Genomic DNA, 17,142 nt, shown 5'->3' with positions numbered 1-17,142 from the left:
TAGGGGACCGCACCGCCACTTCCCAGCAAATTAGGGACACTGTTGCTCCTGGGGTATCGGCGAGGACCATTCGCAACCGTCTCCATGAAGCTGGGCTACGGGCCCGCACACCGTTAGGCCGTCTTCCGCTCACGCCCCAATATCGTGCAGCCCGCCTCCAGTGGTGTCGCGACAGGCGTGAATGGAGGGACGAATGGAGACGTGTGGTCTTCAGCGATGAGAGTCGCTTCTGCCTTGGTGCCAATGATGGTCGTATGCGTGTTTGGCGCCGTGCAGGTGAGCGCCACAATCAGGACTGCATACGACCGAGGAACACAGGGCCAACACCCGGCATCATGGTGTGGGGAGCGATCTCCTACACTGGCCGTACACCTCTGGTGATAGTCGAGGGGACACTGAATAGTGCACGGTACATCCAAACCGTCATCGAACCCATCGTTCTACCATTCCTAGACCGGCAAGGGAACTTGCTGTACCAACAGGACAATGCACGTCCGCATGTATCCCGTGCCACCCAACGTGCTCTACAAGGTGTAAGTCAACTACCCTGGCCAGCAAGATCTCCGGATCTGTCCCCCATTGAGCATGTTTGGGACTGGATGAAGCGTCGTCTCACGCGGTCTGCACGTCCAGCATGAACGCTGGTCCAACTGAGGCGCCAGGTGGAAATGGCATGGCAAGCCGTTCCACAGGACTACATCCAGCATCTCTACGATCGTCTCCATGGGAGAATAGCAGCCTGCATTGCTGCGAAAGGTGGATATACACTGTACTAGTGCCGACATTGTGCATGCTCTGTTGCCTGTGTCTATGTGCCTGTGGTTCTGTCAGTGTGATCATCTGATGTATCTGACCCCAGGAATGTGTCAATAAAGTTTCCCCTTCCTGGGACAATGAACTCACGGTGTTCTTATTTCAATTTCCAGGAGTGTAACTACGGAGTGCAGCGTATCCGTGAGATCTACTAAACAGTTTCCCTACACTACGCATGTCAGTCCTCTTCTGGAGTATTTCTGAGTGGTGTGGGACCCGCGTTAGTTAGGATCGACCCGAAAGTTAGTGAAAAAGTTCATAAAATTACAGTTAGTTTTGTGTTATGGCGAAAATGGGAAGAGAGTGTCACGGATATTATAAGCGAGCCGGAAGGCAGTCATTAAAACTAAGGCGTTTTTCGTTGTCGCAGGATCTTTTCACGAAATTTCAGTCAACAAATTTGTCCTCCAAATGCCACAAACGACCTACTTAGGCATAAATGAACATCGTAATAAAATAAGAGAAATCAGAGCTTACACAGAAAGTTTTTGTTTTCCTTGCGCGCTGTTCGAGAAAGGATAGGTAGAAAAATAACTTCAAGGTGGTTCAAAAAATGCTCAAACGTGTGTGAAATCTTATGGGACTTAACTGCTAAGATCATCAGTCCTTAAGCTTACACACTACTTAACCTATATTATCCTAAGGACAAACACACACACCCATGTCCGAGGGAGAACTCTAACCTCCGCCGGGACCAGCCGCACAGTCGATGACTGCAGCGCCTGAGACTGCTCGGCTAATCCCGCACAGCCATGGTGGTTCAATGAACTCTCTGCCAGGCACTTGATTGTGAAGCGCATAGAGCATATGTAGATGTAGGTGTGTAGCTCACTTCACAAAATATTTCTCGCGCCCTAAAAGAGCACATTGGTCTAATGGGTGGACTGAAGATGGTGTAGTTCCGGTACCAGGCGATCATTTCTCACCACCACTGACGTAAGCCAGGGCTATGATGTGACGTGTATTTGCTACTCGGCGAGTATATTTGGTTGTAGGATATCACCCGTCTGCTTTGACCCATTATGTGGTTGCGAGGTGCCACGACGTGTTGTTTGATGTCATCGAACCGTGGTATGTTTGTTTCGGACGGGTTGTATGAAGAATTGGTGTCCTTTAGTAGTTTAATTATGTGGTGACAATATCTTTGTGAGGTATGTTATTGTGTCATTTAATGTGCTAAATTTAATGTGATATGAAGTCTATGAAGTTACGTGGTGGCACAATGGAATGTACACGAACTGTTATTTCTGTGTGCAAAAGAATACACAAAAATATTAATTATCTCACTGTGATGTATATGAAATGCATTATCAATATTGCAGGATAGTCCATGTTTGGAGAGCAATGAAAACAACAGATATAGATTTTCATAATTATTTTTCTCTGGTTCGACGCTTCATATGAGAAAGACGAGGATGGAGGCGCATATATCTTGTAACGGATTTCTGGTGAATATATGCTGTTATTTATAATCAGACCTCTTATTTCAGCAGCGGTAGCATCCATACGTGTGTGAAAATTTAACTGTGCGTTTTTTCATAGATTGATAACGTGTGGTATAACGCGAGTTGCGTTTAGCATTGTTAGCCGCCATTTGCAATATGGCAGATTCTTGTTCAAATTACTCCAATATTAAGTGCCGTAAAGCAAAGTAGAGAGGGTTTACAATTAAATTATTGAGTAAACATACTAAAGTCAAGTTAATTTGATTCATTTTGCAAATAGTCGTATCGATATTAAAGCATTCTTGTGGTTGCCTCTTCATGGCTCTGTCTTTTGTTCAAGTGACGAGATTTTCACAGTTAAGAAAGTAGGCAGCTTTAAATTAATAATAAGTGTACCACACAAAAGGTACTTTCCACATGAATCCACGAAAGTAGAGATTGTTATTCTTGTGTAAAGACACAAGATTAAGGTGCTTCATACCGACTTGTCCCTAATTTATTTTGCGTCCATACAGACAATATTCCAAAGTGATTTATTTATTGGCCACTTGAATATAGAATGCGTTAACAATATCAAAAATAATAATACTCGCCCGTGATAGGAAGTTGTAGTGAATATGTTGTGCGTAGCCTTATGTGATCCCATAATGTATCATTAACAGCACTAGTACACACACACACAGAGACACACACACACACGCACTCACATACACACCTACACACACACATGCACACCCAAATACAACCCCCCCCCCCCCCCCCCCCCCCCCCGCCAGTTCCCACACAACCCCAGCCGCTCACAAACTGCCGATGCTCCTGCCTGTGGCCAAGGGTGTTGACCTGTAGAGTAGGGTAGGAGAAATCGAACAAAAACTAAATTACAATCTCAACTCCCAAATTCGGGAAGAGCTTCGGATTCACCTCCACTCTGGTTCAACATTCCTCGTCTGCGTGTTCTCTGATGACTCATCTACCACAGATCACTTTCAAAACGTAATTGACCCCAAACCCAAGCGTATCGCTGCAACCGCTAACTCATCTACAACGTCAGTTTTAATTTCCGACCGCGAACACTCACCCACATGCCGTCACTGCAAAGCTACTCACTTGTACCAACACTGTCCTAACCTACAATCCTAAGACCTGCAATCAGTTCTATCAAATTACTCCTATAAATGTAAAGCTAAACAGTCTCCAATCGAGTCTTAACTGGGACTCCATATATGTCCCATAAATACACTGCTTAGCCTGAACAGCTCCCTATGTCATGATCCCACCATCCACCCATTTGAGCCGGCCGAAGTGACCGAGCGGTTCTAGGCGATTCAGTCTGGAACCGCGTGACCGCTACGGTCGCAGGTTCGAATCCTGCTTCGGGCATGGATGTGTGTGATGTCCTTAGGTTGGTTAGGTTTAAGTAGTTTTAAGTTTTAGGGGACATGAGCTCAGATGTTAAGTCCCATAGTGCTCAGAGCTCTTTGAACGACCCATTTGAATCTCCACATATCCTCCATGCCTCCTTGCCTACAAGTTCCGTGCTCGATTTAAGTGCCACTGCCACATACGAGTATTCACAAAACCACTTCCATTTCCTATTTTTCCAAGTGGACACTTTCGTCTAACACTCTCCCACTCAACCTTGCGCAGTTCACCTAACCTCACAGCACATGCACCCACGCCACAGCAGATGCAAATGTCTCTCCCCCCCTCCCAACACCCCCTTCACCACAACCCTTATACAACCAACCAACAACATTTGGTCCGTTTTCATGACTTCCTTGTCAGCTCTCTATCTCCGTACTCCGTCCACTCTTCACCATTATCTCTGCCAATCTACCCACTACCAGGAGTTGGTCATCAAGCAAGAATGTCATCACCATCAACTTTCCCAACAGCTCGCCATACAATATCAACTTCACCGCATCAGCATCATCCTGTTTTTAATAATAGCATCGCTTCTCATATCTGTTTGTCTTAATGCGACTTTTCTGTTTCACAAAATGTGAACTGAAGAACGGATGCGCGCTGGCGGTAGCCTGCCCTCTTATCGGGGAACGAATTTACAGTAACGGAAAAACACTTGCTGCCGGCCCGAGTGGAGACCAGTGGCGCACCTGTCGGAGGCGTGCAGCAGCCTGGCGAAGCCGTAGCCGGCGAGCACGCAGTAGCCGGCCGAGGGCACGTAGAGGACTCGCTCGGCCACCACGAAGCCGACGTGCGCCACCAGGTTGGACGCCGGCACGAAGGGCAGCACCGTCGCAGACAGCGACACCGCCACCAGCGTCGCGCCGCGCCCCAGGCCGCTCTCGCTCCTGAGGACACAACAAGTACCATCCACTGTAGCTCTTGTAAGCGTACTGTCATACCGCTGGATTAGCTGCGGAGTGTCTTTGCGGGCAGCGCGTTGTGCAGTCGCGCTCGAGTCACCGAACTGTTATGTTGTGTTGTCAGTAGCTCTGCATGTAGAAGCATTGTTAGTATGGAAGCTGTAGTGTTGCTACAAGTGCTATCACAGTAAAGTGATGAAATATGGAGGTAATTCAGAGGAAAGTGCGTCAAGAAGTAACTGAAAATGAGCAGTGCTGCTGATAACGTATTTGTATATCCTCTCGTTGCGTGTCTTACCGTACAGTATCAGTCATCCGCGCCGTGTTCGATCTCTCAGAATGAACTAATCTGTATGAGCAAAAATTAGTTCCCATAAAAGAGTGCAAACAAGTGCCAGTGTGATACAGCGAGCTTGAGAACGTGCGTCAGGTCGTCGCGTTTCCGCATCTTCAACAATCAGCTGCGCCGCGACCGTTACGCGCACGCTCATACAACTGATAACTGTGAACTGTAAATTTAACAGTGTTAAAATTTACCACTAGTATCAAGGAGGACTGGTACCAAAGATCTGTGTATGCGTGACGAGCGTAAGAAGTCTCGTGCGATCATTCGGCTTCCGCATCATCAACAATCACCCGCGTCGTGTCGGTTACGCGTACGCTCGTCCAAGTGATATTGTGGACTGGCAGTCATACATTAATTGCTATAAACACTTATGAATTAGAATGTAAACAGTGCAACCTGTGATTTTCTTTAATCGTCTCAGAATATAGTTGTTCATACCAGACGTAGAACAGTGTTGCGTTCTGACGATGAGTGGCTCCCCTGACTCGCTTGCATATTTCGATAGATAATTTCAGGCAAGCCAGCTGCAGTGTGGGGCAGAACAGTACGTCCGCCGCGGGATTATCAGGTACGACGTGTGGATAGGGCGCACGTCGAAACGCGAAACAAGTTTAGGAGTACCCCACCCATTTCTACTCCCGGACGCGTTACACACTGACAATGCCGAGTAACCATTCTTCGACATTCACTTTGATGGCCAATCAGCTCCAACTTCCTTGATTCAGATTCTGACAAAAGATAAAGCTGATCTCAATCCGAATATCGGTTTGAACAGTGCACCGATGTGCTGGACACGATCCTACTGGAGGTGCCTGGACTTCCTCCGACCACTGATCCACTCAGTCAGTTATAGATGTTCAAATGTGTGTGAAATATTATAGGACTTAACTGCTAAGTACATCAGTAGCTAAGCTTACACCCTACAAAACCTAAATTATCCTAAAGACAAACACACACGCCCATGCCCGAGGGAGGACTCGGACCTGCGCCGGGGCCAGCCGCACAGGCCATGACTGCAGCGCTTGAGACCGCTGCGCTAATCAGGCGCGGCGTAAGTTACAGATAAGCGAAGGCGAAATCTACCTGTTCACCTACACCAAACGATGTGGCACAGTGGCGAAGACATTGGACTAGTGTTCTAATGTTCAGTTCACCTTTACCATTACCCATACAGTTTACCCACGATTTCCAAAAATCGATTAACGGAAATTTCGGGTTGATCCATTTAAAAGGGGCGGCCGATTTTCTTCCCCTTGTTTCCCAATCCAAAGATGGCCTCCATCTCCATGACCGAGTTTGTGTTGTGCGTGAGAAAATTGTGGTGTCATTGTAAAACACCGCTCGGGCGCAGGCCTTCAAAAGCCCGCAACACCAATTTCAATATATGCGGTCGGCCAGGGTGGCCGAGCGGTTCTAGGCACTACTGTCTGGAACCGCGCGACTGCTACGATCGCAGGTTCGAATCCTGCCTCGGGTATGGTTGTGTGTGGTGTCCTTAGGTTAGTTAGATTTAAGTAGTTCTACGTTCTACGTTCTAGGGGACTAATGACCGCAGAAGTTGAGTCCCATAGTGCTCAGAGCCATGTGAACCATTTGATCTCAGTCCAAACAGGATACACAACCGCTGTGCTTTGGACCCTTGGAAATCGTGACGATCAATTTTTGTTAGGTTGGCAGCTCCGTACGTATAGATCGTGTTGGTTTGTTCTTACTGTTGTTTGATAATCATTCCTTCGCGAGCGATTTATAAGTTTGTGAAGCTATAATGGTGAAATATTTTGTAGCTTATGGTTGTAAATAATTCCAGAGGAAAGGCAGGAGTTCTGTTTCATTGGTAAGTTATATTTTTGTTCTGAACTATAGTTCTTGGATTCAGTTTTGTATATGCCTCTTATTTATGCAGGTTTCCATTTTCTCGTCCGGAAATTCTGAAATTATGGTTCCAAGCAATTCGTAGAGACAAGTGGTCACCTAATGCGTACAGTACGATATGCAGCAGACACTTTACCGAAAACTGCTATCAACTGAGGCCAGGAGCATCATTAAGACTGTTAAAAGAAGATGCCGTCCCAGACGTCTTTGATTTTCCGAAACATATGCAGAAAAAGATGACTGCAAGGCGACAGTTGGTTCGTAAAGAACCTGCTAGTACTCAAGTAAGTGGAATATATTACAAGCTTGAATTATAACTGTATAGGCCTAAACAAATTATACGCCAATAGGCCTATATTTATAATTATTGTTTTAAACATGCTTATGAAAGTTTTATAATTTTGAACTGTTCTGATGTATGCAAAATTACAATGACCTCCTTTCTTGCAGGATGTAAATCACGCAGGTGTACAACTGGAAAAGTCTTCTGAAGCACTTGCTGAAAATAAAGGAATTCAGGAACACCTCTATTCACCAACAAAAACAAATTTAAGAAAGAAGAAACTTTTGTTTAAGTGTGGGAGAATGGGGATGGTAAAAGTGTAAAAAAGATAATTTTAATTAAATAATCTTTTCGTTTTGGGAAAACTGGTCTTATTTATATATAAAAAACGGTGTCCACTTCTACCCCATGCCATTTCAGTTAATGGCAACACTTTACAGTGGGGTAAAAGTGGGCAGATTGCGTTTGTTTGGATTTTTCATTTTGGTGACCCATCTATTCAAGAAACATAGAATCACTTTAATGATTTTTTTAGTGTGAAAAATAGTAAATCGAAATTCATTAAATCTTAAAAATCTGCCTCAAACTGTTTCGAGATTAATCGTCAAATATAAAAACGGTCTGTACTATACCCATCCACTCCTACATAGTGCATTTTATTTCGAATGAAGGACGTCAAACTTTTAATGAAACATGTAATAATAGTTACAATCAAATTGCAGAACTGCTGTGTCTTCAAGGAAGTTTTGGTTTACATTTTTTCATCTGATAATGTGAAGAGGATAATTTTAAACACTAGGCTACGGTTCTTTATTCGCTGTAGGTATTCACGAGTCATGACGAGGCAGAGAAAATCCCTGACCCCGCCGGGAATCGAACCCGGGAAGCCGGGCGAGGGAATCGAGAACGCTACCGCACGACCAGATCATCCACAACACAGAGAGGATCTGGCGCTGAGTGACTACCACCTCTTCCCAGACGTGAAGACGTGGCTCGCTACACAAAGCTTCGATACTGACGCCGAACTGCATGAGGGTATAAACCAGTGATTGCAATCGCACGTGGCATATTTCTAATGAGACGGTACTAGAAAATTTGCACCACTGTATGATAAGCACCTTAATCTGAACGGCGATTATGTAGAAAAATAAGTTAAGAGTGTACCTTTAAAAGATATGTAATAAAATTTGATTTTTCGATATTGTTCATTTTTTAAATTTTAAAGCGTTGTTACTTTCTGGATAGCCCTGGTATTTAGCACTAGGGCCCACAACGCGTCTAATTTCAATTCCTCTTCTTTGCCATTGAAACCGTTTTTGTGTTTCTGAATTTCCGTGGCCGCTTTACAGGCTCCACATCTTCTCCCCGGTCTTAACCAGTGGTCGTCAAGAGCGGGCCGTTGCTTGCCTAGATATAACAGTTTATCCTGCTCAACTTGTTTCGAGTCTGTAACAGCTTTTTGAGTCGTTAAAGCATCTGATAAGCCTCCGTCAGTGGAAGACAAAACGTTAAGCAGAGAATTATATCTTGGATCACGGGCTTACGCCCGTAAGTCAGATATCAACAATGACGCATGTACTGGCCCTGAAAGCCTACATTGTATGATTACGACCACTGCCGCTTGGTGCCGTTGCGGGCACCTGACGAGTTAAAGATTTTTTGTAAGTGGAACAGAGACGAATCGGGCATCGTTCTAGCGACAACACAGACGACAAATGGGGCAATGCACTGGCGCAAGGGACGTGACGAAGGACGGGGATTACGTATCGGCACCTGTGAAACTAGTTGGCTGTTCGCGCTACTGCAGCGACCTTCTATCCAAAGTAGATGAAGAACGTTGTTGAACATCCACATTACATCACAAAGTGTGGAGATCGGATGTTTTACCGTTCCGTAAAGCAGGATAGATGGCGATCCGTGAAGGCTCTGACGACAGAGTACAGTGCTGGTGTAGGCACAAGTGATGAGGAGCACACCGTTCGGCGCACATTGTTGTAACTGTGGAGGAGGAGGAAAGGGAGGAGGAGGAGAAGATCAGTGTTTAACGTCCCGTCAACAATGAGGTCACGCGGGTTTGGACCGTCGACCTCCAGAATGCGAGTGCAGTGCGGTAACCACTCCGCTACCCCGCTCAGTTTGTAATTGAGACTATGCTGCAACCATTCCGTACGTGTTGTTGTGTTGACCCAACTAAATCTTCAATTTTGACTGCAGTGATCATGGGATCATCTGGATAACACTGTGGACCAATGAAAACGTGTCACCGCGCGGGATTAGCCGAGCGGTCTCAGGCGCTGTAGTCATGGACTGTGCGGCTGGTCCCGGCAGAGGTTCGAGTCCTTCCTCGGGCATGGGTGTATGTGTTTGTGGTGTACGTACTGTAAGACCTTCGGTACACACATCATCAGATTATTTGACTTGTCGCTCTAGCGAAGTAGGAGAGTGTCAGCAATAGGTCACGTGGTGTGTTTATCTTCTGCCGTTAGGTCAGACGACAGAAATGCCACTTACACGCTTAGAGTAGCAGATTGACGGTGACCAACTTTAAACAGAACTTGATTAATTTTCACATACATTTATTAAAATAATAACAAGCATAAAAATAACTTTACTTGGTTCTGTATGCTATTTACAATTGAGAATCTGAAGTGCCTTTGGTCTTGGTACGTTAATCTTATTTTCACATATATCTGATATTTGACAAAGTGTGTATACATTTCTCTTCATGGCTGTGTGTAGGAATATGGTAATCTTATTAGGCACAGATTGAAACTTGATTATAGACTAAGGCAGACTAATGCAGACTGGTACAGACTAATTCAGACTGGCTAATCGGAGGTCTGTACACTCGTTATAATACCTCGCGTTCAGGTATCACTGCGTGAGTGTGATCCGCGAGGAGAAAAGGTTCTACGTTAGTAGCAATCTCATTGGCTGCGTGACATATTAATACGCGGATCGGCGGAAGCAGAAATTGGTCCGTCTTTATGGCAGGGCCATCTCGTAGAGCGGAGACGGACGAGCGCTGCGCCTGCGCTGTTGTGCTTAGCGGGGCGCGCTCTGGTGGGAACGTTGTGTACGCGCTGACTACGCGGAACTATTTACACAACAGTGTTTGTTCTTAGAATAATTTAGGTTAAGTAGAGTGTAAGCTTAGGGACTGATGACCTTAGCCGTTAAGTCCCATAAGATTTCACACACATTTGAACATTTTTTTTGAAAACGTGTCGCCTGTCGGATGAATCACGCTTCTTGTTACACGAGAACGATAGCCAAATCTGGAAATGCTACTCGAAAGATGCACCACATCATGCACGCTTGCTGGTGCGGGCAGTATCATGCTGTGAGGGAAATGTATCTGTGGCAGTAAGACGAAGGCGCCATGGTAGCTGTGGACTACGTGAACATTATTTCGGACCACCTGCACACCCACATGCTTCCTCTTTTCCCCAAAAGCGATGGCATCTTTCAGCAAGATAATTATCTGTATCATAAGGCCAGAATAATACTACAGTTGTTTGAGAAGCATGATACTGAACTCACGTTGACGTCTTGACCACAAAATTCGTCCGATCTGAACTACACACCTGGGACGCTATCGGGTGACAACACGACGTACAGAAACCACCAGCCCTTAATTTACGGGAACTGTGCGACCTTTTCGTGCACGTACTGTGTTACACATTTGCGAAATCCTACTAAGGACATGTTGAATCCATGTGAGGCGGAAAAAGCTCCATATCACTGTGAGAGGTGCAGAGGCGAGCAAGTGTGCCGGGGCTTACCCCAGTTCTCTACTACCACACCACGTCATCATAATGCGCCCGTGTTTAACATGAGAATTTCACCTCAATCTAACATCGAAAATAAAAACTAAAAATAAAACCCTTTTCCATACTTCGCCAGTGTACGTTTTAGTAAATTAATGTTAACATTGGAAACTGTGAGAATGATCAAATGAACATGTTAGACAAAATATACGACCTTAAGAAAAAATAAGTGGTGCTGAATAGTAAAAGTAGAAAGCTACAGACTGTTCATAAGATGCAAATGTATGTCGCAGTTAAAATTTACAAGTCGCAGATTGATCAGAGCACTATTTTGGTTAAAATCGGTGTTACTACGAAAATCTGAAGCCGCTAAATATTAGAATGCTGAAAATTTGTATGTAGCCTCCGTTTCAGGTGCTAACGTCACCATAGCGCAAGCTTACACACTACTTAACCTAAATTATCCTAAGGACGAACACACACACTCATGCCCGAGAGGGCACTCGAACCTCCGCCGGGACCAGCCGCAGAGTCCATGACTGCAGCGCCTGAGACCGCTCGGCTAATCCCGCGCTCCACCAGCACAGTCATTTATAATTTTTTGTAAGGGGACGTTTCAGTTGTTCCTCAACGATGATGTCATATTTCAGGACGATAATAGTCGTACAGCCAGGACAGTAGAATCGTGGTATGAAGAGCATGCAACTAAACTGCGGCGTCTTCCCTGGCGAGCACAGTCACCGTACTTGAACATTATCGAAGCCTTTTGGGTGGTATTGGAGTGCAGACTGCTTAGCAGATTTCCGCATCCCTAGTAACTGCAGAAGTTAGAAGAGGTTCTGATCGAAGACTTATATGTGTGTTTGTCCTTAGTGTAATTTAGGTTAAGCAGTGTGTAAGTTTAGGGACTGATGACCTTAGCAGTTAGGTCCCATGACATTTCACACATACAGAACATTATATGCCAGTATCCCAAGAAGAATCGCAGCTGTATTATGCGCAAATGGGGATCCAATCTGTTATTGGTTGAAATGGCTCTGAGCACTATGGGACTTAACTACTACCGAGGGAGGTGGTGCAGTGGTTAGCACACTGGACTCGCATTCGGGAGGACGACGGTTCAATCCCGCGTCTGGCCATCCTGATTTAGGTTTTCCGTGATTCCCCTAAATCGCTTCAGGCAAATGCCGGGATGGTTCCATTGAAAGGGCACGGCCGACTTCCTTCCCCGTCCTTCCCTAATCCGAAGAGACCGATGACCTCGCTGTTTGGTCTCTTGCCCCAAACAACCCAACCCAATTTAACAACTGCCGGCCTGAGTGGCCGAGCGGTTCTAGGCGCTACAGTCTAGAACCACATGACCGATACAGTCGCAGGTTCGAATCCTGCCTCGGGCATAGATGTGTGTGATGTTCTTAGGTTAGTTAGGTTTAAGTAGTTCTAAGTTCTAGGGGACTCATGACCTCAGATGTTAAGTCTCATAGTGCTGAGAGCCATTTGAACCATTCGAACTTAACTACTGCGGTCATCAGTCCCCTAGAACTTAGAAGTACTTAAACGTAACTAACCTAAGGACATCACACACACCCATGCCTGAGGCAGGATTCGAACCGTAGCGACTGTAGCGCCTAGCATCGCTCGGCCACCCTGGCCGGCAATCTCTTATTATTTAACCATTCTCACGTAAGTACAGGTGTTCGTATTATGTTTCCTATAACCTGTACGTCTGTCGTCAGTACTCGCCTGTGTTGCGTCCTGTGGTGGCAGGCCGCGGCGACGCTGTGGTTGGCGTTGTGGTCTATGCAGACGGCGGGCGGCTTGCAGTGGCGGCGGTCGGCGGCGGCGGCCGCGCGTGCGGATCGCCTCGCGGCGAGCAGAACGGCGCCGGCGACGCAGGCGTAGAGCGCGGCCGAGGCGGCGTTGCGCGGGTCCGCAGGGGAGTGGACGAGCGGCACGGCGTCCATGGACCAGTCGAAGCTGAGCGTGGCGGGGCAGAGCAGCAGCCAGGCGTGCAGCGCGGGCAGCAGCAGGAAGGTGAGCGCGCGCGTCTGGCGCGAGGGGTGGCGCGCCGCGGGGTTGTCGGCCGCCGCGAAGCGCGGGACGCGGCCGCCCGCAGCACACAGCCGCGCCGCCACCAGCGCCGCCAGGCCAGCGGCCAGCCAGCAGGCGCTGCGCACTGCCTGCGGGGACAGGGGCGGCCGGGGTGCTACTGCTGTCCAGAACTACACTACTGGCCATTACAATTGATACACCACGAAGACGACGTGCTACAGACGCGAAATTTAACCGACAGGAACAAGATGCTGTGATATGCAAATGATTACCTTTTCAGAGCATTCGCACAAGGTTGGCGCTGGTGGCGACACCTACAACGTGCTGACATGAGGAAAGTTTCCAACCGATTTCTCATACACAAACAGCAGTTCACCGGCGTTGCCTGGAGAAACGTCGTTGTGTTGCCTCGGGTAAGGAGGAGAAATGCGTACCATCACGTTTCCGACTTTGATAAAGGTCAGATTGTAGCCTATCGCGATTGAGGTTTGTCGTATCGCGACACTGCTGCTCACGTTGGTGGAGATCCAATGACTGTTAGCAGAATATGGAATCGCTAGGTTCAGGAGTGTAACACGGAACGCCGTGCTGGATCTCAACGGCCTCGTATCACTAGCTGTCGAGATGACAGGAATCTTATCCGCATGGCTGTAACGGATCGTGCAGCCACGTCTCATTCCCTGAGTCAACAGATGGGGACGTTTGCAAGACAACAACCATCTGCACTAACAGTTCGACGACGTTCGCAGCAGCAAGGAATATCAGCTCGGAGACCACGGCTGCGGTTACCCTTGACGGTGCGCCACAGACAGGAGCTCCTACGATGGTGTTCTCAACGACGAACCTGGGTGCACGAATGGCAAAACGTCATTTTTTCGGTTGAATACAGGTTCTGTTTACAGCATCACGATGGTCGCATCCGTGTTTGGCGACATCGCGGTGAACGCACATTGCAAGCGTGTATTCGTCATCGCCATACTGGCGTATATCCCGGCGTGATGGTATGGGGTGCCATTGGTTACACTTCTAGGTGACCTGTTGTTCGTGCCGGCCGCGGTGGTCTCGCGGTTCTAGGCGCTTAGTCCGGAACCGTGCGACTGCTACGGTCGCAGGTTCGAATCCTGCCTCGGGCATGGATGTGTGTGATGTCCTTACGTTAGTTAGGTTTAAGTATTTCTAATTTCTACGGGACTAATGACCACAGCAGTTGAGTCCCATAGTGCTCAGAGCCATTTGAACCATTTATTGTTCCCATTGACGGCACTTTGAACAGTGGACGTTACATTTCAGAGATGTTACAACCCGTGGCTCTACCTTTCATTCGATGCCTGCGAAAACTCACATTTTCTGCAGGATAATGCACGACCGCATGTTGCAGGTCCTGCACTGGCCTGTCTGGATACAGAAAATGTTCGACTGCTGCCCTGGCCAGCACATTCTCCGGATCTCCCACCAATCGAAAACGTCTGGTCAATGGTGGCCGAGCAACTGGCTCGTCGCAATACACCAGTCACTACTCTTGAAGAACTGTGGTACCGTGTTGAATGTGCATGGGCAGCTCTACCTGTTATACTAGAACTGACATGTGATTACATTTTCACACAATTTGGGTGCATAGATCGTGAGAAATCAGTACCCAGAACAACCACCTCTGGTCTTGATACGCCTGGGCATCCAGGTGGTTGTTCTGGGTACTGATTTCTCACGATCTATGCACCCAAATTGTGTGAAAATGTAATCACATGTCAGTTCTAGTATAATACATGTGTCCAATGAATACCCGTTTATCATCTGAATTTCTTCTTGGTGTAGCAATTTTAATGGCCAGCAGTGTATAAAAGAGCAGACAGAGCTGCCATCTGTACTCAGATGATTCATGTGAAAAGGTTTCCGACATGATCAAGAGCGCAAGAAGGAAATTAACAGACCCCGAACGCGGAATGTTAGCAGGAGCCCTGTTCAAATGGCTCTGAGCACTATGGGACTTAGCATCTATGGTCATCAGTCCCCTAGAACTTAGAACTACTTAAACCTAACTAACCTAAGGACACCACACAACACCCAGCCATCACGAGGCAGAGAATATCCCTGACCCCGCCGGGAATCGAACCCGGGAACCCGAGCGTGGGAGGAGCCCTGTTCACAGTACCGATGAACCCCTAGAGTGCATTCTCGATTATTCTCAACGTATTCGGAACATGCATGAGAGATTTGAAAGTCAACAAGGAGATGTGCTGAAGTCTGCTTTCACACTAATGGCAGCCATGTGGAAGACTTGATGTAGAGTGTGTGTGTGTGTGTGTGTGTGTGTGTGTGTGTGTGTGTGTGTCATCATGTGCATTACTGTACTTTGGATCATCGGAGAACTCTGTTATTCTGTAACGACATACACAATTGTAATACGTCGTATAGTCAAACGCTATTGGAAAAAAAGAAAAAAAAAGCACGACGCTCTCTTTGTGGAGACGGTGATTGAATTATTTTAACGTATTACTTTTTTTGACACAGTCACTATATTAGGGCCTCCGATGGCAATCTGCAGATGTTAGAACGGAGAACAGAAACGCTTATATTAAGACCCAAAACAAGTAGAATTATTTTCGCTAGGTCTCCTTGTGAGCGCTATTAACACGCATATGGTTCATACCTGTGGGCGGAATTTGATGAATAAGTGTCAACTAAACATAAAATCAGACATCTGGGAATTGTATACATACAACAAAGTGCTCTTTTCCTTCAATTCTCTTTGCACTATATGCTCGCGTCCTCTATGAGACAATTTTAAATCGTAGAAACCATAAAATGTGACAGTTATTGGAATAATATTTCACTCAGTCACTCAACAAATATGAAAGTAAATACAGGTCGTTAAAACAGTAACGCAAACTTAGAACAAAGTGAGGCGTATATAATAAAAGAATCAGATTAAGAATCGTTATGGTATATTTTTCGGTGCACTGTGGGGCTGTACTTCAGGCTGATAGACGTTTACGCTACTGCACATAATGGTAAGTAGAGAAGAAAAAAAAATGGCTCTAAGCACTATGGGACTTAACTGCTGTGGTCATCAGTCTCTTAGAACTTAGAACTACTTAAACCTAACTAACCTAAGGACATCACACACATCCATGCCCGAGGCAGGATTCGAGCCTGCGGCCGTAGCGGTCGCGCGGTTCCAGACTGTAGCGCCTAGAACCGGTCGGCCACCCCGGCCGGCAAGGAGAGAAGAAACGGAATTGCCGATAAGGGCAGTTCCTTGTTGCAGGTCGCTGGCACTTTTCTTGGCACTTTTCTTCCGGCTGCGAGGTGTTTACGTTAGATGGGTACGTGTTAGGAGGCGGAGACTCGCCCCGGACAGCACAGTGCGGCATTCGTTCACAACGCGACCCATGACCAGTTGTTGCATCTCTGCAGGACGCAGCGACTGCCTGAGCTAAGTAAATCTTTGTAAATATTGACATATGCATAAAGTCTTAACTCATTTCGTTCACTGAGGAGTTGTCCGCCCCTGGTACCTGAGTGGTGCCGGCACGGTAACTCAGCGTGTTCGGTCAGAGGATTAGCTGCCCTTTGTAACAATAAATATGAGTTAATGGATCAACGACTAACTGAAACGGGTGTCTTACGACGTCCGCCACGAGCAGATGCAACGAACGAAAACGAAAAAAAAAAAAAATGATCAGCGTATGGAATGTCATACATTACGGTCCGGGTTCGATTCCCGGCTGGGTCGCAGATTTTCTCCGCTCAGGGACTGGGTGTTGTGCTGTCCTTCTGCTCCTCATCATCATTTCATCCCCATCGAGACGCAAGTCTCCAAGGTGGCGTACACTCGAAAGACTTGCACCAGGCGAACGGTCTACCCGACGGGAGGCCCTAACCACCCGGCATTTCAATTGAGGAGTTTATCCGATTTTGTGCCTTTCATGACGTCAATTTACAGTTCTTCGAAAATGTCTGACCCTCTACTCCTTTCAACAACATGTAAAATTTTTATCTGTAGTTCAGTGCTACCAATATCACGTCCCTCCTTTTGCATATGAAAACTTAATGCTGTTTTATCGCTGGCGTAGACGTGTTCTTCGAATCTCAATTCAAAAGATCGATGTAGCTTCTATCACAATCGTGGAATGATATTTTGTAGACCCCAGAATTCCCATGTTTACTACCCCCATGTGGCAACTTACGACGTACTCGTGTTTTTACGTCACCTGCTGCCCTGCACGCAATTTTA

General features: G+C 46.7%; 1 protein-coding gene across 1 annotated transcript in view; it reads right to left on the bottom strand.

Moving 5' to 3' along the window:
* Window positions 1-17,142, bottom strand: part of LOC126281582 (protein O-mannosyl-transferase TMTC2-like) — a 698,078-nt gene that overhangs the window by 427,872 nt on the left and 253,064 nt on the right. The window contains exons 5-6 of the mRNA XM_049980663.1: window positions 12,600-13,036; window positions 4,373-4,570 (exon numbers count right to left, since the gene is read on the bottom strand). Coding sequence (XP_049836620.1) covers window positions 4,373-4,570; window positions 12,600-13,036 — 635 coding nt within the window. The remainder of the gene's footprint in view (window positions 1-4,372; window positions 4,571-12,599; window positions 13,037-17,142) is intronic.

This window comes from Schistocerca gregaria, chromosome 7, assembly GCF_023897955.1.
Source record: "Schistocerca gregaria isolate iqSchGreg1 chromosome 7, iqSchGreg1.2, whole genome shotgun sequence".
In the NCBI taxonomy this organism is placed as follows: domain Eukaryota; kingdom Metazoa; phylum Arthropoda; class Insecta; order Orthoptera; family Acrididae; genus Schistocerca; species Schistocerca gregaria.
Note: the sequence above shows the minus strand (reverse complement) of the source record. Positions and strands in the feature narration are given on the sequence as shown.